This window comes from Zootermopsis nevadensis, unplaced genomic scaffold, assembly GCF_977971745.1.
Source record: "Zootermopsis nevadensis isolate Lab colony 2312 unplaced genomic scaffold, Znev_1.0 Znev_ptg000010l, whole genome shotgun sequence".
In the NCBI taxonomy this organism is placed as follows: Eukaryota; Metazoa; Arthropoda; class Insecta; order Blattodea; family Termopsidae; genus Zootermopsis; species Zootermopsis nevadensis.
The window spans coordinates 10,030,223-10,055,452 of NW_028259142.1; the positions used below are offsets into that span (position 1 = coordinate 10,030,223).

The 25,230-nt window shown below is 34.5% G+C and overlaps 1 protein-coding gene across 12 annotated transcripts in view; it reads left to right on the forward strand.

Moving 5' to 3' along the window:
- The window catches only part of Dys (Dystrophin), a 609,234-nt gene that overhangs the window by 89,734 nt on the left and 494,270 nt on the right, over positions 1 to 25,230 (forward strand). For 11 of the 12 annotated variants that reach the window (XM_087346495.1, XM_087346492.1, XM_087346499.1 and 8 more), the window contains 15 exons: positions 379 to 568; positions 2,342 to 2,484; positions 2,845 to 3,051; positions 4,659 to 4,833; positions 5,635 to 5,790; positions 6,181 to 6,284; positions 7,179 to 7,331; positions 16,363 to 16,524; positions 18,234 to 18,362; positions 19,448 to 19,621; positions 20,710 to 20,853; positions 21,171 to 21,353; positions 21,430 to 21,612; positions 21,709 to 21,861; positions 24,290 to 24,457. In XM_087346495.1, coding sequence (XP_087202621.1) covers positions 379 to 568; positions 2,342 to 2,484; positions 2,845 to 3,051; positions 4,659 to 4,833; positions 5,635 to 5,790; positions 6,181 to 6,284; positions 7,179 to 7,331; positions 16,363 to 16,524; positions 18,234 to 18,362; positions 19,448 to 19,621; positions 20,710 to 20,853; positions 21,171 to 21,353; positions 21,430 to 21,612; positions 21,709 to 21,861; positions 24,290 to 24,457 — 2,424 coding nt within the window. The remainder of the gene's footprint in view (positions 1 to 378; positions 569 to 2,341; positions 2,485 to 2,844; positions 3,052 to 4,658; positions 4,834 to 5,634; positions 5,791 to 6,180; positions 6,285 to 7,178; positions 7,332 to 16,362; positions 16,525 to 18,233; positions 18,363 to 19,447; positions 19,622 to 20,709; positions 20,854 to 21,170; positions 21,354 to 21,429; positions 21,613 to 21,708; positions 21,862 to 24,289; positions 24,458 to 25,230) is intronic. The other variant, XM_087346500.1, reaches the window with a different exon arrangement.

The window sequence follows — 25,230 nt, forward strand, 5'->3', positions numbered from 1 at the left end:
AGTGTACAAGGAATAGTTCTCTGTAATGCTGTCATACTATTGTTTTGCTACAGCATACAAATTATATAAATATTATTTAGTAGGATTTTAGGTTTTTACAGTAGTGAGTGTGAAGATGGCTGTCTTCTGGGTTGTAGCACCATATAATCTGGTAGAAGTTTACTAATGTAAGATTTTAGGTTTTCACAGCGGTGTGTATGAAGATATCTGTCTTCTGGGTTGTTGCGCTGTGTAGTCTGGTAGATGTCCACCAACATTCCAGAGGTCATACTGCCTCCATCATCAGGGCGATTGGTAAACTTCTACAAGAATACATGGCTGCTACAACCCAGAAGACTGACATCTTTAAACATTATTTTACCTGTATTGATTGTTCAGGAGCTCCAGAAGACAATTGAAGAGCAGCAAAACAGTTTTCATTATGTCAACATTACTGGCCAAGAACTGATACACAGAGCAGGTTCAGAGACTCAGAGCCAGCGGCTAAAAGATGAACTACAAGATCTCAACACTCGTTGGAGTGATATTCCAATAATCCTTGATGAAAGACAGAAGAAACTGCAGAAAGGTAGCTGTTTTTTTTATAGATGGTTGTTGATTCTTTATGAATAGTTGAGTATTGCTGTGTAAAAAAATCAATAAATTCTGTACTGTTATTTGCCATACCATTTTAAAAATTTTATGAAATTACATACATTTATGTGTAAATGAATGTGGCTATTTAAAGCACATTTATTTTGTGCTACTCTTCTTTGTTATTCAGCATGAAACTGGTTGAGATTTGATACTCTTTGGATTCTCCATTTCTGAAAAGGGGGGGGGGATAATTTGGCCATTAATTCTTGCAGTAGTTGCAGTTGCATGTATAAAATGTAAGGAACTTAACTAATGAAAAAGTACACATAATTATTGAAATTTTGAGATTTTTGATGAATTAAATTATATTTAAAATTATTCATTATCAGGACTTTTTCCATCGTCTTTTCTTAAAAAAATAAACCCATGACATGTGGTATGTTATGTGACAAATTTTAATGTGCTCATGAAGAGGAGCAGGATGATTGTGAATTTTCAGGGGTTGTTTTAATACGTTATACTGCAAATTATAGTCTGTTCATTCTTCAGTTCTAACATAAACCAGTTCATATCCTTCCAGACTGCCATATGATTTTCGGTGCTAACACATTTTTCATCCTGCCAAGTACAGGATGACCCATTTAATTTAAAAGACTTTATGAAATAGCATAAACCTTAAAATTTTTAGCAATTTTATCAAGAATTACCGAACTATTACAACACATTTATAGTCATTTACTCATATACTTGTCACTATTTACTTAATCTGCCAGGCAGGGGATGGATTCCTTCCATGTTTGAATCCATGCCAGAACACAGAGATTTTTTTGTCACTACTTGTTTCTGCATTGTCTGTGTTGATAACAAACCAGTCAATGATGGTATGAAAAGCCAATGAAGCTCACACATTGTTTCTTTCTGCATCCTTAATGATGTGGTTAGAAGCAAAGTTCCATCTATGGGGTGTAATTTGTGATAATTCAGAAGTCTGAGTGTTTTCTTGTGCCCCACAGTGTTTGTATCCTTCATCTGGCTTCTTAACAATCCTATCAGTTTCAAATTGCAGTGATATAGTGGTAGTCTTGCATTCACATGGTCTGCTGTGTTGGTAGGATCATCTATAATCCCCTTTAATCTTTCTCACAAGTTAAATTTTCACAGCATTTCTGTTGAACGAAATGTTTTCTCAGTTAATCAGTGACTCAAACTGTTAAGTTTTATTTGGAGTAAAATTGGGTTTAACACTGTGATAGGGGGAAATCAACTGCTTTCTCATAGGAACAGACTGTAATGTAATGTTACTGGAAAGTAATTGGTGTAGTTGTTAATAGCATCTTAATTTAATTATAATGGAGTATGTCTGTATTATTTAATTCATACATAATTGTCCTTTATGCAGAGACTCAAAACATACTAACATATGGATATTGAAATGAAGTACTATTTCTTTACATCATAACAGATATACATATATGTACATGTATAACTTGACAGGCAACTGCCCAGTGAGAATGTTTGCCAACCACTTATGTTTGTTTATACTAAGACTGAAGTAAGAATGAATAAATAATACCTAGTTCGACTAAACATTTGGTGCTCAGTCATATTATCCAGTCCCCTGACTTGTATTCAAAGTAGGAAACGTGTGTGTTAAATGCTATATGGCACTGTTTACTGTGATTGTAAAAGTATATATTTTGCTAAACCATATGAAGCTGTTTTGACAGGAATGACATATATTTTGAGAAACAGTATTTTTGTTTAGACATTGAATTGCTGCGCCAGTTTCGAGATGAGATGGAAGGCTTGAACTCATGGCTACAAGAAGTAGAAGCTTTCTTGCAGGCTGAGAAAGATGTGCCAGTTGGTGACATAGAGACTCTGGAAGCACAGCTGGAGCAATCAAATGTAAGTAGCCTTTTTATATTTTTAAATGTTGGTATATTTCTTTGGGAGAATAGAGGCATAAAGGGGGTAATTATATTGATATTGATTTCTTTAAATGACTTCTGCTTTGAAGTGACTCAGAATAAATAACTGGATTTTGTGATCACAGTGGTGAGTATTTAACTCTCATAAGAATATTCAAATTTATGATCAGCTGAACAAGTTTCTGTTTCTGAAGGAAGAGGCTGTATTACAGAGAGAAGAATGTTGGTGATTTCTATCCAGGACCCTTATAAATTAATTATTGTAGCTGTGAATTTTATAACTGAATAGTAAGACAAATACAGAAAATACAGTGGAGTCTTTATAAATTTTATACAGGCTCTCCAAGATGACATTGAAACACTGCAGCCAAATGTTAACAACATAGAGAGTACATCACAGAAACTGCTGAATAATGCTGACCCAAACTTTGCAGCAGAGCTACAATTACAAGTTGAGATACTGGTTGGGAAGTGGAAGAAGGTGGTAGAAGGAGCAAAGGAGCAAAACATTTGTTTGAAGGATGCTTTAGAGAGAAGTAAGATGGTAAGTTGGATATTCCCACACCTATTATAATGCTGTTAACAGTTGCACTTCTAAAAATTTCACCTTGTGATAGTGAGTGACAACATTACCACTGATTACCACATTTCATAGGGAAATAGAGATGGAAGCATATGTCTTTGTGCGTGTGATTGTAAACTTTCAATTAAATTGAGAGATTTGCACCCTGAACATACATATTACTGTACTTCATGTTCCATGTAAAAAACAAATATTTGAACATATATCCAGATCTATGTTATAACATATTTTGTAAAACATGTTAAATATTTTCACGTGTTTGTGATGTATTTCCATTAACAAAACATATTAATTTGTTTTCATGTACTTGGATAATAAGAAGTATTAATATGCTCACATCTTGCTAGCCTTTCCATATCACTTCTGTTGAGACACCTCCATCCTAGCTCATATATAACTCCATTTCAGTTTTAGTGTCTAATTACCAAAGTTCCCCTGTCATTATTGTATGATTCTGACTGACAGTTGTACAGTTGTTGATACCTCTTGTGTGAAGGTCATCATAAGTCCATAGAAGAGAAAAGATTTTCCTCTTAAAGTTTATTGCTAACCACTTCTACTCTCCTAGTGAGATTTTTCACTGTCACATGCGTAGCCAGTCATGTCATTAAGTTTATAAATCTTTATAACAAAGCATTCATGTTTCTTAGGAATGTATTACACAATGAACTGTGTAAATTTACACCAATTTTTAAATTTATGAACATTATTTTCACTACAATTAAGAACCAGCATTTGTGTAAGGGCTAAGCATTTGAACAAAGACAACTGTTTGTTCTTTATTTACATAAGTTCTGATGTTCATACTGTAACAACAGTAAAAATATTTGATTTAACAATGCTTTACAGGGCTGAATACTATCAAAAAGAAGTAATGCTGTTCTAATATTTGTAACTGTATAGTAGTCTAATACACACACATACACACACACACACACACACACACACACACACACACACACACACACACACACATACAAAAATATTTAGTGATTTTCCAGGAGTGATGAACCAGTCCGAATTTGTCTTTACATTGAAATTAATGAGAATTTTAGTTTTTGATATATGAATTTTCACCTTACAACAGTTCTTATTAAATGAATTATGTTCATAAATCAACAGATATGTTTACTTGAATATAACTCACCTTTTGAACAGCCCAATGTTGAATGTTGATGGGTTGTAAAATTTGACATGGGTGTCACTGAATGTTTTAAAGAGAGATCTTATTTTAAAAGTGTCATTTATAGTTTTGTTAGTTTTGTCTGGTTGATTCATATTATCATAAGAATATAAATATCTTAATACATGTAAAAATGATCATATGTCATGACCTTCATGTGGTGGGTAGTGATAATAAATCACAGTTGGAAAATGTAACAGAATGCTATGTCAAGCAGTGAAACAGTTTGTAGTGTTGTGTCTGCTATATCATGGTTGTAAATAAAGGGCTATGTTAGCATTATGCTAAGGTAATGCATATACAGCTGGAACACACTTAACAGTGTGACATACAGATGATGAAGTTTAATGTTGTGTGTATGTGTGTATATAAACATATATTGCAGGTAATTGAACAGGTGGAGGAGTTCACGTCCTGGTTATGCAAACTGGAGACTGAAGTACCAGACACTAGTAGCGTCACATCCTCAGCAGAGCTATTCCAGCTGAAGGGTAAATACCAGACACTCAAGGATAAAGTAGACAAGAGGACAGAAGAATTCAGAAATCTCAATGAGAAGGGTTAGTTGTCTTATTTATAATTTACAATAATTTTACTTTGTAACACAAACAAGATTAATTACACTTTTATACTTTTCTGAAGGAGTTAGTAATATAATGCTGTGTAATACTGATGAAGAAAACGGTTTTCCTTTTACTTTTCAAAAGTATATGTACAGATTTTAAAATCAAATTGTTTTGTGGAAACTGTGTTCTCTAATATTATTAGTTAAGAAAGTTTCAGTAATGTATTGATTGCTGTCAACTGGTGATGCTAATTTGAGAAAATGCAACACAACCATCAAAGTATTGTCCTTGGTTGACTACACATTTTTGCCATTGGCTGTACAGTTCTTGGAAGCACTGCATGAAATCATTTTCTAAAATGTTCTTGAGAGCAGCTGTTGTGTCTTTACCTCATCCATTTCACTGAAATGTCATTCCTCAGCTGAGATTTCATAACCCCGATAAGGTGAAAGGCTGTCGGCAAGAGGTCTGTTGAGTAGAGAGTGTGGCAGAACTGTCACCTTAATATCCCCAATGTTGACATTTTGACTACTGACTACAAAAATGCCAGACTGACATAAAAATTAAGCACATTATTCTTCAGCACTGTCTAGCGGACATACTTGTGAAGCATGTGTCATATGCAGCACATTACATGTTTCCCAGTGATGCTTCTTCATATAAAAAATTACTAGTTTCTCATTTCAGTGCCCATGACTGCTGCAGTAACTTTATTATTGGAACTTATTGAACTGGCATCATAATTCTGTTATATGTACAGCTTTTTTTATTTCTCCTTGTTTTTGTGTTTCACAGGAAATGATCTGTTGCTGAGCAGTGAAGGAAACTCAGTTCAGAATGTTGCAAGAAAGTTCACACATCTAAATGCCAAATGGAGTGATGTAACAGATGGAATCTACAATAAGTTTAAGATCCTTAAAGAAGCTTCACATGAATATGGTGAATTTAGAGGTAAGTGTAGAAATTGCCGTTGTAAGTGATTGTGCATACCTAACTCAGTGCCTGAGGGAATCAGCTATTTCTTACATTCCAAGTTAATGTGGTCATTTTGCTTACTGAAATAGTTTGATTTAGAACAGTTATTCATTATTTTTTAAGAAAGTAGTGAAAATAAAAATAACGTGATCACGTATTTTAGTATATGCATACTCACTATGTTTCCATTCAGTGTGCATAAATGTTACTTGTGTTATTTAATAGTCAGATATTGTATAATTACCAGGTGACTTTATGTTATATTGTATGTCAGGCAAGAGTTTGTAGTTTCTTTTCAGCTATCATCTGTTTTTGTTTTTTGAAATTTCTGTAATTGAATAAAATATGAGAATTTTCTTTGTTCAGCCTTGGTTGCCCAAGAAATGGATTGGTTGGACAAACTAGAGAAGCGATTAAGGAAATCACCGAAGTCTGCTGCAGATGCTGAAGAAATTTCAGATGAACTTGATGTAAGTATAACTTTTTACTTGACATTTCCTTCTGTAATGCATTATTTAATTCCCCTTACACTTAGTCAGATGACCAGATATAAGATGGCTGTCTTCTAGGTTGTTGCACCATGTAGTCTGGTATACGTTTACCAGTGATCATTGTCCTGATGATGGAGGCAGCAAGGACCTCTGAAATGTTGGTAAACTTCTACCAGACTACATGGCACAACCACCCAGAAGACAGCCATCTTTGGATTTGTCACCATGGGAACCTCAAATGTTACATATTCAGACATGTCTGTAACAGTGAATTTGAAATTTACCTTTTGGGGATAATGCATGTAGACCGTTTATTGTGAAGATGATGAGTGCAGGCATTAACACATTTTTTTTCCTCGTAACTGAATGAATAGGAGTATGGTAGTGTTAAGGGGAGAGTCTACTTTAGGGTAATTTTCTTGTATTTATGTGGAAATACTAAGGAGAACCACAAAAAACCTTGGTCAGAATAACTGAGTTTGGAACCTTCGAGAAGACTCCATATTTGCAGCTATGTTTTGCATGCTATGTGGCAGTGACTTTCTGAACAGGCTTATATTCATTTTCACATCTCTTGTTGAAATTTATGGATCAGAGTGAGTTTTGAGGAAATGGTCTTTCAGGATTGCTTGCAAGGTTATAATTTTTATTTCAGTCTTCTGTACATCTCCTTGATGAGTAAACAGATTAAAGGACAAACAATTTATATAGTGTTGTGTTTGAAGATTATGGAATCCCCTGCAAATGATCAGTCTTTTGGCTTATATCTTAAAAAGTGTCATTCCTGGATCGCTTTCAAAGTCATTATAGCTACATTTATGTTTTGTGAAAGTAAATAATTTAGTATATGGATAATGTAAAATTCTTTTGAAGGACCTTGAAAACTACATTCGGAATCATCCAGAAGCTCGCCTGGCCAAGATCCAGGATATTGGACGTCATTTTGTGGATGATGGCATCATGTCACAGACAGTGAAATCAGATGTGGAGGCTATTACATCAAGGTGGAGTCATCTGAGTCAGCAGGTAGGAATAGGGAATTCATTAATTGCTTCTTAAGTCAGCATGATGAGATGAAAGTCTGAACTAATGTGTAATAATGTGATTGCTCTGTATTAATCTGCTTACCAGTTTGTTTTGACTATTGTACTTGTAAGTTGCCCTTGGCAGACCAGTGGTTAGTGTGCTCACCACTGGGCCCAAGGTTTGCGGGTTCAAACCCAGCCGAGGTTGATGTATTTTTAAGGGTAATAAAAATCCGTAGCATGACTTCCTTCAGAGGGGAAGTAAAGCTGGCGGTCCCATGTCTTAGATTTATGGCATATAAAAGAACCTTATGAGCATGAACAATATGTTTTGTAAGCAAAATTCAGTGGCCATTTCTCACCCGTATCTCTGTTTTTGGAGTTGCAGCCATTTGTACTGTGATCTGCTCATTGAAAAAAGCAATTTTGGTCATGGTACTGTCCTTTCATGTTTAGTTTCCAAGCACCATCACCAGGACTCAAACTCAGGACTGAGTTTTGACTTTTCTAAAATATCTTCTTGGTTTCAAGGAAGAAACACTTCAAATTTGTTATGAATTATAATATATTTTCTTGAATCATAAGCAAACACACACAACTCCACAATTGAAATTAAGATTATCAACCCTATGAAGGTTATTTTTTACCAAAAGATCACATGGGCATGATATTGTCATGCATTCAGTGTCTTGTCAGTGACGTCTGAATGTGAGCTAGATGAAACACAAAATGTTGCCACAACAAATAATACTTCATTCATTGTTTGTAGTTGCGTGATGTTTGTAGCAGATAGGACAGTGAATGTGTGTGGGGGGAGTTAGACTAGAGTGGTCACTATTAAAAGTTTTGAATACAGATGCTGACCTGTATCATGTGTTCATTTTCTACTGCATATAATGTTTATAGTTTGCCAGAGGTGAGGAGACAAGGCATTGGGTGTGTTTGGAAGGGGCGGGGGGAGTAGACCAGGCCACTGTTGGAAGTTTGAATACTGGAACCGACCTACATCGTATGTTTACAGAAATTGACATATGTATTGAAGTTATGTTAATTGTAACTTGAGGAACGAAATAGAGAACAGCTAATTTTGAAGACTGTCTCTGATGAAGTAATCTCATTTGACAGTGAAATTGAACCAGCCTGATGTGGCAGTATGGCAGCTGGTAATAAGAATAATGCAATTAAAATAAAATTTGGCCAATACCATGACATCCATTGAATTCTGTTGGAGTGCATCATTTTGTTGAAGGTCTCGGTTACTGGAAGATATAAGTGGTGCTCTGTGTGAACAAAGGTTCCTAAGCTTTAAGGGTTGAAAGGGATGTGTGTCCCATTAATTTGTGTGTGTGGTTGGTTGAATAGGACTATATGGTACTGTTGTGTCATGATATTGTTATAATGTTTATATATTCAGACAAATAGCACTATGTATGTCCAAAATGCTTCTAAGGCTTAACAGTATGTCAAAAATTAATTTGCAACATAATCATCCACTTTAAGAAAAGGATTCTCAAACTAACATTCACTTGAAATTTGCAAACAATTTGGAATATTTAAAAGAATTTTTTATGAAGGTTTTTCTTTTGTTTTCCTACAGAATGTCAAAATCAGACGAAACAATCTAAAGGCAGTTTAAAATGCTTCTGTTTATATCATTATGACTCTGTGTATATATTTGAGGGAATGCTCTACCTAAAATACCCATGAGTTTATGAGATTGTCATTTTTTATTGGGAAAAAATTGAACACTTTTTGAGGAATATAATAATTCATTCACCGTCCATACACAAACTTAAAATGTTGTTAAAATTTACTTAAAATTACATAAAATTACAACATTTTTTAGAATTAGATCTTGATACATTTTACATTTGACGACATGTTTCGGTGTATTACACCATCATCAGGTCAATCAATTTAAAAACTGTTTTAAAAGCTGTTGTACATCCTGCTCCGCGTATATTGATACGTTTGACTGTTTTGATTTTCTTCCTTTTAATGCTTGGATGTTTATATCTGTAAAATTAATTTTCAAATCATGATTTTTGGAATTGACATAGGAAATATAAATTTACAAATTTAAAATTTAAAGGGTTATTACCGTAATATAACGTAATACAATGTAGAAGAATCATAATATAGTAGTAGATGGTAGTAAACATACCGGGTTGTAAGTGATGCGTTGTACGTCCGATATTATGGGGCTGTAGATTGCAACTGAGCTGTGTGTGTTGTGTGTGGCTATATATATTGAGTGAAAGTTGTTCAGGTGGTTGGGTTGATGGACGAGATATTGTAAGAGATATTCTAAATAGACAAAATATAAATACAGATCTAATAAATGAAATTACAAATATAACTAATATTATCATTAACCAAAATTATTTCCAATTCAATAATGAATATTGGAAACAAGAAACAGGATTACCCATGGGAGCCCCCACCTCAAGCATATTATCCGAAATATTCTTGCAATATCTCGAGCATGATTGTATAGTAAATATATTAAACAAATATCAAATCAAATACTACAGTAGATATGTTGATGATATACTCATGATTTTTGATGCAAAAAATACAAATATAAAAAATGTTTTAAATGAATTTAACAACATAAATCAAAATATACAATTTACTTTAGAAACAGAACAAAATAATAAATTAAATTATTTAGATCTAACTATAATACGAAATGAAAATAATTTTGAATTCAAAATATACAGAAAACCTACAAGTACAAGCACCATAATTCATGCCTCATCATGCCATCCAAATGAATATAAACAAATGGCTATTAATTACTTAATAAACAGAAAAAATACATATCCCATAACCACAATAAACAAACAAATTGAATGTAACATAATAAAACAAATTCTAATAGAAAACGGTTATAATAATTACGAATTAAAACCCAAAAATAAAATAAACAATGAAAACAACAAAAATGAAAATGAAGACGAAAATATACAAAATAAATGGGCCACATTCACATATATAGGTAAAGAAACCAAATATATAACAAAAATATTTAAAACAAATAACATAAAAATAGCATTTACAAAAAAAAACACAATAAAAAACATCTTGAAACAAAAGCCACAAATAGACACAAAAAATCAATATGAACAACCAGGCATATATAGGTTAAAATGCAATGATTGCCCGTTAACCTATATAGGCCAAACCGGACGCACTTTCAGTCAAAGATATAAAGAGCATATAACAGCAATTAAACACAATAAAGACTATTCAGCATATGCAAAGCATATATTAAACACGGGACATGCATACAACAAAATAGAACAAACAATGGACATTATAAAAATAGTACAAAACAAACGACACAGAGACACAATAGAGAAATATCATATACAAAGAACACATAAACAAAACATAGCATTAAACGACAGCAACATCTACGCAAACAATCCAATATTTAATATTCTACAGTCCATCGACCCAACCACCTGAACAACTTTCACTCAATATATATAGCCACACACAACACACACAGCTCAGTTGCAATCTACAGCCCCATAATATCGGACGTACAACGCATCACTTACAACCCGGTATGTTTACTACCATCTACTACTATATTATGATTCTTCTACATTGTATTACGTTATATTACGGTAATAACCCTTTAAATTTTAAATTTGTAAATTTATATTTCCTATGTCAATTCCAAAAATCATGATTTGAAAATTAATTTTACAGATATAAACATCCAAGCATTAAAAGGAAGAAAATCAAAACAGTCAAACGTATCAATATACGCGGAGCAGGATGTACAACAGCTTTTAAAACAGTTTTTAAATTGATTGACCTGATGATGGTGTAATACACCGAAACATGTCGTCAAATGTAAAATGTATCAAGATCTAATTCTAAAAAATGTTGTAATTTTATGTAATTTTAAGTAAATTTTAACAACATTTTAAGTTTGTGTATGGACGGTGAATGAATTATTATATTGATTAAACACAAACATGACGCAGTTAAGATATAAACTTTTTGAGGAGTTGTATATATCATAAAAACAAGCTGTATCATACTGAAGTACTGTAGGACATGCTATAGTTTACTACTCTTTCCAGACAGGTGATACAATACCTTGCTCTGTCTAAATGTCTCCCCAGTCAGGAGAGGATAATAAATTATCCATACCCTATACAAATGATGAACATCTTTGTTGCACCTACAGTTGTCTTTGTTAACGTTCATGTTTTACAAATGTCCATTTGGGTTGCAAATTTTAGATCTGTATCCATAACTGTTTTTTGTTCCTGTCCTGTGTATTATCTGAATCTGTGTATATCTGTATTTTTGAAAGTCCTTGTCCACTGCTAAGCATTCAGCTGGATGTTCTATTTAGCATGTGCATCTTTGGCATCATCATTTTTCACAGCCTGTCATAATTTTCTCCTTGTCTTATAAGATAAATTTTTGTTGACAGTGTCTGTCTTCTTAAGATTTCTAATGTGGACCATATCTTTGACTGGGCTCTGTCTGTACAAGTATTACATATAAACAATATATCATCTGTTTTGTGACATCAGTGAGCTTGAAAGGAATGGGGAGGAAGTAGCCATGGTTTATTTCAAGGTATTATCCAATCATTTACCTGGAATGAAAGAAGGAAACCGTGAAAATCCTCATGATATTTTGTGCCGTGGTCAAAATTCAAATTGTGCACCTCTTGAACTCCACTTAAGCCAACTTGCTTGGCTTGAGATTAGAAGGCTTTATTTCTTTCTTTCTTTTTATACGCTTATTTTTTTCTGAACAGCTGAAATAAGGACTGGATCTTGTAGTATCCCACTTGCACCTCTGTCCAGCAGGAGACTGAACAATATTCAGACTGTCTTTCCGTGGGAGGGAATTCTGATGGTTACCTTGAAATAAAGTTCTCTGAACCAAAGTGGCACAACGTTTTGTATAAGTTTGGATTTAAGCATTGAGGATCTGGCAAATTAATACCTCGTAACTGAGTAACAGATGGCCACACAGAAAACTGAATACATTGGTTTTGAAACTTGATGATAAAATATCTTGCTGTAAAGCTTGTCACAAGTTTTTACATTAATTCAGTGGGCTGTAGATTTTCAAAGAAGGTGGTCAAAATATTGAACAAAAAAATCTGAGAATGCTCTTTGCTGTTACAAGGATCTCTATGAAACAGAAATAACAAGTTAAGCGGATTTCATTCTGTAGCTTCTTCAAACTGTGGTACATAGTAGCTTCTCAGTTGGTACCTCAACAATCGACTTGTACCCATAAGTGAATCGTCATATATTGATGTCAAATGCCACCATTTTAATTTATTTTTAAAACATTTTAAACAGTAGTTTGTGGTGCCTTAAACCCAGTTTAAAATTACAGGTGAGATTTCACTGTGTTTTTCTTCTTTTACTGTCTGAGGAGCAGAGGGTTAAAGAATAACAATTTTTTTGTTAATATCATTTGTTTTAATTAGAATCATTCTTTTCAAATTAATTAGCAGTATTCATTTTATTAAATGTGTATGTACTACATATTTACTTGTAGGTTTTATTCAGTATGAATGTATCATGTTACCATATCAATAATAATTTTTCTCTAAATGAGTGTGAAATTCATTTTTACATATGTAGCAGTAAAAAAGGAATATCTGCCTTAAAAAAGTGAGGAATGAATGTATTAACTATAATTAATAGGAAAAATTTATACCACTATATGTGGCTCACATCCTGAAGTTGTAAGATTTGAGGTTTTCACAGCAGTGAGTATGAAGATTCCTCTCTTCTGGGTTGTTGCGCTGTGTAGTCTGTTTGATATTAGCCAGACTACACAGCGCAACAATCCAGAAGACAGGAATCTTCATCCTGAAGTTGGTTATAGGTGTCCAGACTGAGGTTTTCTCATCATTCCAGTGAAGAGTGAGATAGCAGTTTTATTGAAATATGTCACAGTTGATTTCTTTTACTCTCTTTCCAGTTCACCGTACATAACATTCCTTATGCTCAAACTCATCGAGTCTATATAGTTGATACAATATAATTAAAATAGTGAAAATTGAAAGGGAATGCGGAAGTCTGCTTAAATCAGTGTGTATTATTGTCACTTGAAACAAACTGCATTGTTTTTAACAACAGTTTGTGGTATAAGAACGCTGAAGTTTGTTATGACATATCACAGCTCATCAAAGATGAAACCTTTTGTTACTCTCTAAGCAGATGCTTAATATGACATCTAAATGTTTTCACCCATAAAGAAACAAATGGGGATGTGTTCTTCATTTAATTTTAAATGAGACATAGGTCCCTCATGATGAAGACAAAGACGGTTCCTGAAATACCAGTTTTTTTTGTGACCATCTGATTACCCAAGAAGACTTTATAGAATTTAGTCACTGCGAAAGACAGGCCTATCTGAATATTAAATCAAAATATGTATGTATGCCACAAAGGAGTTATACTACAATTGGTTGCATTTAATTTGTTATTTGTGCAGCTTATGTTCACTTACATTATTTAAAGCAGTGCAATATATACTAAAACAAAACTTAACTTACATTTACATTTTTAATTTGCATAAAATTAAAACTGTAATACTGACTAAAATATGTTGGTGAAGGCTTGCAATTTGGGATGTATAGGTCAATGAAAGGAATGAATTTCTGGCTATACCATATTCTGAATTGTGTCTGAAAATTAGTGATTCATGAGCATGTTTCTTAACTGAATAATTAACAAAGCACTTGTATTCTTGCGGGAAATGTAAAAATATTGTAGAACATATAGTTTTAAATATTTACAATTTTGTTTTATGTGAAAGCAACCATTCTGTTCATATAATGAGTTACTAATATAATTCAAACAGTTTTTGATATATGTCAGTGTAAAGTCTGTCATTGGTTGCAGTGATCTGATTCATACAGGTAAACCGTGATTGAGAAACATGATCAGTAAGCTCATCTGCTATTTTTGACATATCTGTCATCTTGATTATTTGTGGACCCCCCTCATAAACAAGGAGATTAGCAGGGTACAAGGTTTTTGGTTCAAACTAACATTCCAGCATTGCGGCCATTCCAAGATTATTCCTTCAGATTTCATCACCACAGATTCTGTGGTGTGTTTTGCTTGTTTTACCTGAGAGTCTGTCATATGATCATTGCTGATAACTGGATGGTTTTTAAGCTTGAAGGTTGTGTTTAGTGTTGATTTGAAGGTTTTTGTATGTGATTACAAGGGGATTCTTATTCCGTGAATCATTGTTTCTTCAGCAATTTTTTACATATTATTTCCCCACAGATTATATTTAATGCTGAGTGCATATTACTTGGCTTTAACTTTAGTAAGTGTTCAGAGATGGAGACTAGCTCTATCTAAGGGACTTACTAGAGTAGGCACTGTTCACTCTTCTCTTTACCAGATAATGGAGACAGAGCCAGTCTCCAAAATGTTCCATGTTTTTTTTAACAAATAACTAAGTTGATAGATTGTTCAAAATAACAGTTGAGCTTATTGCAGCTCAACAGTTTCAGAATTCTTTAGAATTATGATGATCAATGGAACCACAGTGATCTAGATCTCAGAATTTGTGATTATGTGGCTTTGTTTCTTGCAATTAACATTGTTTTGTATGTGGCAATTTGTACATCACATCACATTGTGGCATGAGCTTAATAATGTTAGTAACTGCATGAATCAATATTGCAATAACTCTGCTTATGGATGTAATGTTTATATTAACATTTTGAGAATTCTAACATACCTTCAGATTCTATTACTTATAAGCAATAGTTTCTGAATTGATGTATACATGCAATACATACATATATCTGCAATTTTTTTACAAGGTTCTTACATCCATTACTATTCTGGAGGAGGAAATGTTATTGAACAATATAAAATAAGCAAACAAACAAACTATTACACTATAAAAAAGACACTAGTGTCTTTTTTATAGTGTTTTATAGTGTTTATAGTTTGTTTGTTTGCTTATTTTATATTCTAATACACTACACGGTATGCAAAGTTTTAAGATTATTGAACAATAGTTTTTTATTGCTTTGCCCATTCTCTTGACACCTGAATGTTCAGCTTGCATTGTCATACGTGATTTTGCTTGTTCTGAACATGAATAGATGGGTACATTTTTAATTCTTCTTTTCTTTAGATTTACAATATTTCCTTGCTTGTGAGATTTCTTTGCATTTAATTAAATTCAGCAGTACTGTGTGATCCCAATTCAAGAGAGCAGTCATCATTTATGATACATGATTTTGTGTGAGTCATGAGATTAAGACAAACCAGCAATAAGACTAGATTATTTTTGCTTCTTTGTTTGGGAGTTTGAAATTACAGATTTATTGTGCCTGTTACTACAAATATTAAAGTGATGACATAAACCTGCAAAAATGGAAACAGTGCTAGAATAATAAGAAGAAAAAGAAGACCAATATGATGAAAAATGTTTCTTGATAGATAAAGTGAGGAAGGGATTAGTGGGTTTCCTGTGTTGGTGTGGCATACTTGAATTTATAAAGACTACAAATTTTAGGCGAGAGAAACATTTTCTGAAGAATTGCAAAAGGTTTTTTTTATCAGAGATTACTAAAGTGGTTGTTACTCTTGCATTGAATCTTAAAGTCTTAGGATTCAAATCTGATCCAAACTGCTTACCCTAACTTTTCAGTTTTTATTATTTTCCTCAGTATCTCTGGGTATTGCTGTATTCTTTACAATTTATAATTTACAATGATCCTGCCAGTTTATGATAAGTATTCCTCGAAAATGACAAAGCATTCTTAAATTAACAGAGGAATAAATATGGTTACTTTTTTCTTTCATGATAATAGCATGAGGGACTAATGGAGCTTATGTGTTTTAGTATAAAATGACAGCTTGTTAGGATTTTGGGATCACACTTACTGTGCCTTGTAATGATTATCTTTTATTGAAAGTCGTGCTACATTTGGCATTGCATTGGAATTTGAAAGGCGTGCACTGGCCATGGCTTGATTGCATCTTGCTTTGTAGGCTAGGGATCGTACCGTATTGCTTGAGGACTCTGTCCAGGAGGCTCAGGAGTCGGAAAGCCATATCCTAGAGTTCCAGGAATGGGTAACTCATGTAGACGCACTACTAACAGCACGTGTTGAAAACGACCTCACCGCCGACGATTTGCCGGATGATGATCAGGTGTGTGTTGCCACACTCTATACTTTGTCGACATGATCAGAAGAATGGTCTCAGTATTCATGTCTCTGATATGTATCAATTTATTCACCAGTCTGAGTAAGAAAGCTTTTATTTATATTTGTTCTTGTGCCAGTTTTTTTAATTGTCGTTGACATTGCAGCAAAAGTATTAGTTGTAATTAAAAGTGTTCACCAGTACCAAACATGTTTGTCCTTCTACTGAAAGCTGTTAAACTGCAAGAATGTGAACAGTGTGGCTGTGTGTACAGCCGTGATATTAACTATAGGCTGAAACTTTTACACTTATCAGTATGTTATGGTATTCACTAGTAAAAGTTTTACTAATTGCTAAATTCTGTCCTGTAATTTGTGTTGATGAATTAATTATATTTAGTCTTTCAGACTCCATATACATTTCCACTCGCTTACACAGCAACCTTTAAACTTTGTAAGAGAAATTACATTACACTAGATATATAGATACAGGGTAGCTCAGTCAGTATAGTGATTGGCTATGGACTAGACGACCGGGGTTTGTTCCTCGATGGGGGCAGAGGATTTTTTCTCTAGCCTCTGCGTCTATACTGGCTCTGGGGCTTACCTGGCCTCCTATCCAGTGGGTACCAGGGTCCTTTCCCGAGGGTGAAGTGTGGCCGGGGAGTGACGCTAACCACTCACCCCCACATAGTGCTGAGGTTAAGAATGAGTAGGAGCAATACCTCCTCTCCCCCGCAAGCACCTACATGGCGTTTAGTGGGACATCTTTACTTTCCTTTTTATATAATTCTTGTTTTAGCTTGGACCATTCTTGGATATCTGTTTGCTATTTGGTTTTGGTTTGCACTTGGTTATGTGTTTTTTAACATCCATATATGTTTGAATGTTGTTTGGAGGTTGTTTCCTTCTCTGTCTTGCCTTTCATATTCATGGCCCTTTTAGACTGGTCATATGCTGGCTGTTGAATAGTACAAAAAATGCACAGTCAGATTGCACTTTGCTGGAAGAAATGCTTATTAACTAAACATTTTAGGCAGTCTGTAAAATTATGAAGATGGCTGTCTTCTGGGTTGTAGCACATGTAGTCTGGTAGAAGTTTACTGGTGTTTCAGGGCAGTCATTGCTCTGATGATGGAGTCAGCAAGGACCTCTGAGTGCAATCCAGAAGACAGCCATCTTCATACTCACTGTCATGAGAACCTTAACTCCGGCATGGAATTTTTTTTTTGCACTTTGTCCATTGTCTAAATTATAAAATCACAGTGTTTCAGAAGTTCAATTTTGTTGCTTTCTTCAGGTAAAAAAGTGGTTACAGGACAGAACCCTATCTATTAGGCTAGGTCGACCATGGGACCCAACAGATAGAGCTTCTGCTCTCTTCCCCCCTTCTGCCTGAAGATGGAAGTAGAATCCAGTTTCTGAAATGTTGTGATTTTATTATTGTATAATTTAGGCGAAGGACAAAGTCCAAAAAAATAATTTTACGCATTATAATGCACCATCACCAGAAACCTTCAGACTTCACAGTTTAGACAGTTTTAGTTTCCTAAGTATACACTTCTTATATACATAAGCTTAATATGAGTTATGCATAAGGAGAGATGCTTGTGTCCTTATAAACTGTTCAGTCCATCATTTGTACCAATATATATGAAATGTATTTGTGTAAATATGTTATAAGAGTTATATATTGCTTTCCTGTGATATGTACAGAGACTTGTTGAAGAATTTGAAACCCAGGAAAGCACACTGAAGGAAATGAAAGAGCAGGTGCTGACATACACGTCTGCAGGAAAGCATGAAGCAGCTGCCAGACTGCAGGAACAAATGCTCCTCCTGCAGGTAAGCCGTGTTTAGTATTGGCATTGATCTTGGCGGGATAACTTAAGTTGCCCCAGGCACGTGGATCATTACTGGACACATTGTGTGCTCTTGATCATGTTAGGGTCCTTCAAAGAACCATGACCACACTGATACTGTCGGAACGATTGACTGAGACCCTCCTAATGTGTGCTGGATCTAGAAATGTAGAACTGAATATCACTAATCTTTGTCGACCCAGTGCTGGTCATTGATAGAGTATATTGTAGGACGATTCCTCCTGTTCACATCTTTTGCATGTGGCAGTTTTTGAGAATTCGGTAATATACATATAGGTGACACCTCAGTGTATAATGCCCATTTAACAACCATTATGAACCTACATTATTTCTCTCCACATCCAGTAGGTCCATATAATAGTTTGTCCAGAGGCATTCCAATGAGGAGGTTTGGCTGCCTCATTTGCAGCCACTCTATAACCATGAGCCTTCCAACACTTGGTGAGACTGAATAGCTGGTTTGGGACCAGGGAATAAACTTATTGACACCTGAAGATTTCTGTCTTCTGGGTTGTTGCGCTGTGTAGCCTGGTAGATGTTTACCAACGTTTCAGAGGTCATACTGCCTCTGTCATCAGGGTGATGAATGTGCTAGTTGGGTGAGTGGTGATAAGTTTATAGGAGCCGGACCATGAATGGAGTATGACCTCTGAAACGTTGGTAAACATCTACCAGACTACACAGCGCAACAATCCAGAAGACAGAAATCGTCATACTCACCGCCTTGAAAACCTCAAATTATACATTCTTGACCCCCCTTTATCCAAGGTATCTGCATCCTCACTCTGAATCCCACATTGACCAAGGAAACCTTTCCTCTTTCTGCCCCTTTCATAATGCAAGCCAGCCTGATTCTTCTTCTTGATGGTCAGGTTCAAGATACCTGTTTTAGCCTCACCCTCAGCAGACCCTTCACCAGAGCTCCTAAGAGATTTTGCCACTACTCTGCATGAGGAGAGGACCCAGCAGTAGGAGAGGATAACCATGTTTACAAATTTGAGAACCTTGATAGGTTGTTATAATGGCATGCATTATTATGTTTTGCAGAAGCGCTTCTCAGAAGTCCAGCTCAAGTTCCAGAGATTCCGATCCCCATCGAACTTAGAGCCCCGGCTTGCAAGAGCTTTGAGAGAACTGAGAGGTGTGGAGGAGGCAACTTGCCTGTTGGAACTTGCATCTGATGATCCAGAAGGGATTGAAGGACAACTTAAGCATTGCACGGTATGAAAACAGAAAATTGTGATACAGAGCACAATCATGAGCAGATCTATATTATTATGGACTTGATTATCCAGGGCACTTAGTTTACATACACCAGTGTGTTTGTTGAAATTCATAGAGAAGCCAGGGGGACATTAATTTAAGTACCATCATTTCTCAGTTTGTTTTTCTCACATATTTTAGAATATATATTCTTTGTGAATGTATAAGTACCATAAGAACTCAGAGCAAGAAGATGGCTGACCTTCAGAGATGTTGCAAATGTGTTGTCCGGTAGATATTGACCAGTGTTTCAGAGGAGCATGCATCAGGGTGATGACATACTTATTACAATGCTGATGAAGGTAGCAAGCTCATGTACTCATTGTGAGAACATAAAATCTCAACTCAGAGTAATTTCCTTTCTTGTGATGAAAAGTACAGATAAGAACAAACCCATTAGTGCTGTTCCATATCCTCATTGAGGTTTTTTTAACATTTTGTGACATGCTAATTTTTATAGTGAGATGTGGTTTGCACCCCACCCAACTTTATTTCATTCATAGCAATAATTTGAGCTGCTTAATGCTAGATGGAGTTAGTAATAAGTAGTTTACTGATATACTACATCTGGCAGATTTCTTGTATTCTTATCTTTCATATTATACATGTATTTTTGTTTTTGCAAGCAGTTGTGATCACAGTCATGATGTGCATATTATTTTTTGGTTAAGGCACGTGAAAGCGACTGTGAAAGTTATGGTGGTGATATGGAAGACATTTCTGTTTGTTAGCCTGGAAGTGGGATATCTGTGTATGTAGTGAAAATTGTAGGCTCATATTAAGACGTACAATTTACACAGTGGGTGGAAGTAAAGAATTCAGGCCAGCCATGTAAAAAAACATCTAAGCAGAGTCTGAGATAACTTGGGATAATAATGGAGCAGTTCATGTGCAGAAGATTTTCATGTATCATGAAGTGTTTTAAGAATGACTCACTTGCATTACTATACATTTAAAGTTAACAAAACTGAACTGAAGTGACATTTGAAAAACTTTGTAAGGCAAGTGTTTAATTTCAGTGGTCATATGATAACTTTACTTTACAGAGATTTTATCACACACTTGCTGATATAAAGGGAGAAGTGGAGAGCATAATTAAATCAGGTCGAAAGCTGGTGGAAGATAAAGCTGTTCCAGACCCTCAGAAGTTCACGACCAGGATTGACACTTTGAAGGAACTGTATAACAAGGTAAGAGCTTGTGTTGTAATAATATGCATAAGTAAGCATCTTATGGGATGGAATTTTGCTGTTGTAGGGAGGCTAGCTGAACCAGGGGCCCAACATACAAGGTTTCTGTCCTCTTCCATTTTTACCTGGCAATGGAAGCAGATTTCAGGTTCTGGAACAATGTAATGTTATTATTTTGTTGTTTGGACAGTGGACAAAGCCTAAGAGAACAATTTAACAGAATATTTTCATTATAGACATTTTCTTATGCTGGTGTTTCGTGAAGATTTTGTGTAATGTTGAGCATCATTTTCACATTGTTTTGTTTATTTTTCTAGCTGGGTTCTCAAATAACAGATGCTAAAGTTACATTAAACTCAGCTTTAGGACTGTCACAGAACTTGCAGAGAGATATTCCAGCTTTGAATGAATGGATTAACAATGTTGAAGTCCAGCTAGATGAATTTGAAGCCACAGGAGGAATTGATACAAATTTGGATTTACAAGTCGCATATCTGAAGGTATGGTTTTTATTTCCTTTGACTTCTTGTTAGCTTTTGTGGCTTGAAATTTCATGTGATTCTCCTTTGTTGACAGAAAATATTAGAGGAGGATATTCCAAAGTGGAATCTGAAGAAAGAGAGTATAAAATCATCATATAAAATATTTTCTGGCCTCTGTGATCCTGTTTATTTGGAAGTATTAAAAGAAAGGGTGAATGACAGCATGAAGAAATGGGAGAAATTGAATGGAAGGTTGAAGAACGTGTCTGCCGTGCTGGTAAGTACATATCTCAAGTGAGAAGGGGCCAGAGTCAAATAAAAGCAAATAGTTTGTAGATAATCATATGTTTGCTTCTTTGCTTTTCATGTTAAGGAGAATGCAACTGCAGCTAAAAGCAAACTTGAGCAAGTCAACTGTTCAATGGCAGAAATAAATCAATGGTTGAATGAGATAGAGAAAAGTGTCCATGAACTGGATGCTCTTGCTGTAGATCAGCTTTCAGAGAAACATATTTCAGAATACAAGGTGAGTATAAAATACCAGTACACGTAGAATAAACAATTTTCTGAAATGTGATTGAGCAGACCTGTTAGATTAATTTGTATAACATTTGTAAGAGCTTTGGACCCATTAAAAACACAAAGCACTGGATAAACATTACATGACAAGACTGTGCTATTGAGCAACATGCTGCTAATTTGTAACTGTTTTTTGATATGTCTACATGTATATGTTGTCATGTCCTAGATTGGAGATATATTACTGCCATGGTGTTTAAATTCCATGTTTGTTTCGTATCACTAGAATGTAGAAGTCGTGTTTGATCCAAGGTTTACATCAGTGCTGTTTAAAGTATGAATTCTCACAGTTAGTACACAAGCACAGATGTCTGTCTTTTGCGAATGAAATGTAAATTGTTAGTACTCTAGAACACATACAAATTTATAATTATTGCAGTACAAATTGTAACATGAAATAAAGTTAATTACTTGCTGTTTGATTCTTCAGGCAGTTCTTATCTTTCCAGATTTTTAATTGTGTACAGTGAGCATTTGTCGTAGTCGATATGGAAAGTGAAGTTATAAAAATAACATTTCATGCATATTGTGATAATTTGCAAAGTTTGCATCTCTCCTTTACCCTGTGAGTCCTTATTCTGACCATTGCTCTTTTTTTCTTTTCTATTTGATATCTGATTGCTTGAAATTATGCAATATATATAAATATATGAAAAAATGTATTTATTGTGTGCATGATGTGTATAAGTGAATTAAGCATTTGGAGATAGGATGATTTTGAGGAAAACAACTGTAATGAATGCAGTTTTATTTGTTATGCACTCTTTACACAAAATGCATAAAATCAGTGCATAATGTGGCAAGTGGGCCTGTTAGTTTATTCATATGTTCCATTTAATTGATTAAATGAATTTTCATGAAGATTGATTTTGGAAGACAATAAAGAGGAACACAGAAGTTTTACTAGAAGCTAGTAGAAAGGTGGGTATAGAAGTAAATTCAGTAAAAACTAAGTACATGTTATTATCCCATCAGCAAACAGGTGGACAAAATCTTATTAGGGTGGCTAATAAATCCTTTGAAAGTGTGACAAAGTTCAAATATTTGGAAACAACAATAACAAATCAAAATGAAGTTCGAGAGGTAGTTAGGAGGAGTCTAAAATCTGGAAACGCTCGATACTTCTCAGTTAAAAATATTTTGTATTCCCATCTGATTTCTAAGAATCTAAAGATTCAAATATACAAAGCAATAATTCTGCCTGTTGTTTTGTATGGGTGTGAAACATGGTCGCTCACTCTGAGGGAGGAACATAGATTGCAGGTGTTTGAGAATAGGGTGTTGAGGAGGATATTTGGGGCTAGGAGAGAAGAGAATGAGTAATAGAAAAACTGCATAATGATGAGCTTAAAAATTTGACTCCTCCCTGAATATTGTCAGGGGGATTAAGTCAAGAAGAGTGAGATGGATATGGCTTGTGTCATGCATGGATGGGACAAGAGGTGTGCACCGGGTATTGTCCAGGAAGCCTGAAGGAAAGAGACAGCTGGGGAGACCTAGACATAGATGGGAGGATAGTATCAAGCATGAACTGTGGGAGATAGTAGTTGAAGGAGACTGGACTTTGTTTGCCCAGGACAGGGTCTGGTGGAGGGCTTTTTAATTAATTCGGTGATGAACCTTTGGATTCTGTAAGCCATTTAGTTAGTTAGTTGATTTTGGAAGTCTGTATGACTCTTAAAGTTGTAGGAAAAAGTCCAGTTCATTCAGGTGTGGTCCACTGTACCCTTAACATACATCAAATTGAACCTTATCAAATTTGTCAGAAGAAACTCATTGTAGAAAGGATATAAAAGGTGACATAAAACAGAGTAAACCCTAAATTTAACAGGCTAATAGGGGGGAAAGAATTTGCAGCAATGCTGATTGTCCATTAAATTTCACAGTTGCTTTTATGATCCTTAGATGATCATTTCCTTTAGGAACACCATTAAACAGATTTGTCAAATAAAATGGGCACCTACAATTACTCTAGATTAATTAAAACACTACAGTGTAAAGAGATAATTAAGATAAAACCAAAAATCCAATGGTCATTAGTGGACACTTTCGGTTAAAACGGATGCAGTCCATTAACACCAAAAATGTCCACTAATGCCTTACACCCTTAAAGAAATTTGACAACACCAGATGCTGTCCATTAAATCTGAAGTCAGTTAAATGAAGTGTTTATATATTTCATTAAGATTTATAACTTATGTCAGAAACAATTTTTGATATTGCATGTATTTAATGAAATGAAGGAGTCATATTTTTATTGTCATTTATGTTTGTCAACATTATATTATTTTATGGAGTGTATATTTTTACTGTATATTAACTCTGATAACAGTTGATTTGTGTCTGCAATAAACAGAAGTAAAATTAATGTTCAGGTGTTGCAGAATTCTATGTATGCACATAAAGGTGATGTGGATGCCCTGAAAGACACAGCCCTGGACTTAATGACAGTTCAATGGCATCAACAAGAACTCAAGGCCATTATAGAACCACAACTAGTTCAGCTTAATCACCGTTGGGAAGAGCTTTTGCATAGGATTTGTGTAAGTACTGTACTTTTTTACATGAATAAGCTGTTTATATATGTAGGTGCTAACATCTGCACATAGAGCAGTTTTAAGTATTTAGAGAAGTTATTTTAGTAAACTAAAGACTATGAAGAGCTATTTGTATATTGTCTGTTTTGTTTCTCAGTTTCAAAAGTGCCATTCACTGTCAAACATATCTTATAACTGGTAACATTTACAAATATTTCTAGCCAGTAAATAATTCTTATTCTTTACTAATTGAACATAAGACACTTATGCCATTAGGAATACATTTTTAGAGGTATGTGAAGGATGTTGCAAATAGTCATTCTTTACCATATGCTTTGAATATGGTAGATTCTTAATTTCACATCCTTATCATGGCATGTTATGAAGTATACATCAGCAGGAATTTGTTTTGAACTGATCTTCTCTGTGAAGGTGCAATGCAGAACATATTTGCAGTATAATACAATACTGATTCTACAATGACCTAGTGTCTGTATCAACCCAGAAGGCAAACGTCTGGATTTAACACTTATTCCGTTGCATGTATATGGATTTTCCAAATATTGTATTCAGATGTGGCATATCTGTATTTGTAGAATGTAAAAACTATATGCAAAAAAGAAATGTAAAGTATATTCAGTTCATTTACAACTAATATCTTTTCTTAATTGTATTTTGTTTCATTTCTGTGCATAATGGTGTTTATTTGTGTGTGTCTTTCTTTTGAAATATATATGTACAAAGAACAGTGAAGTTCTATTATAAAAAATGTAAGAAGA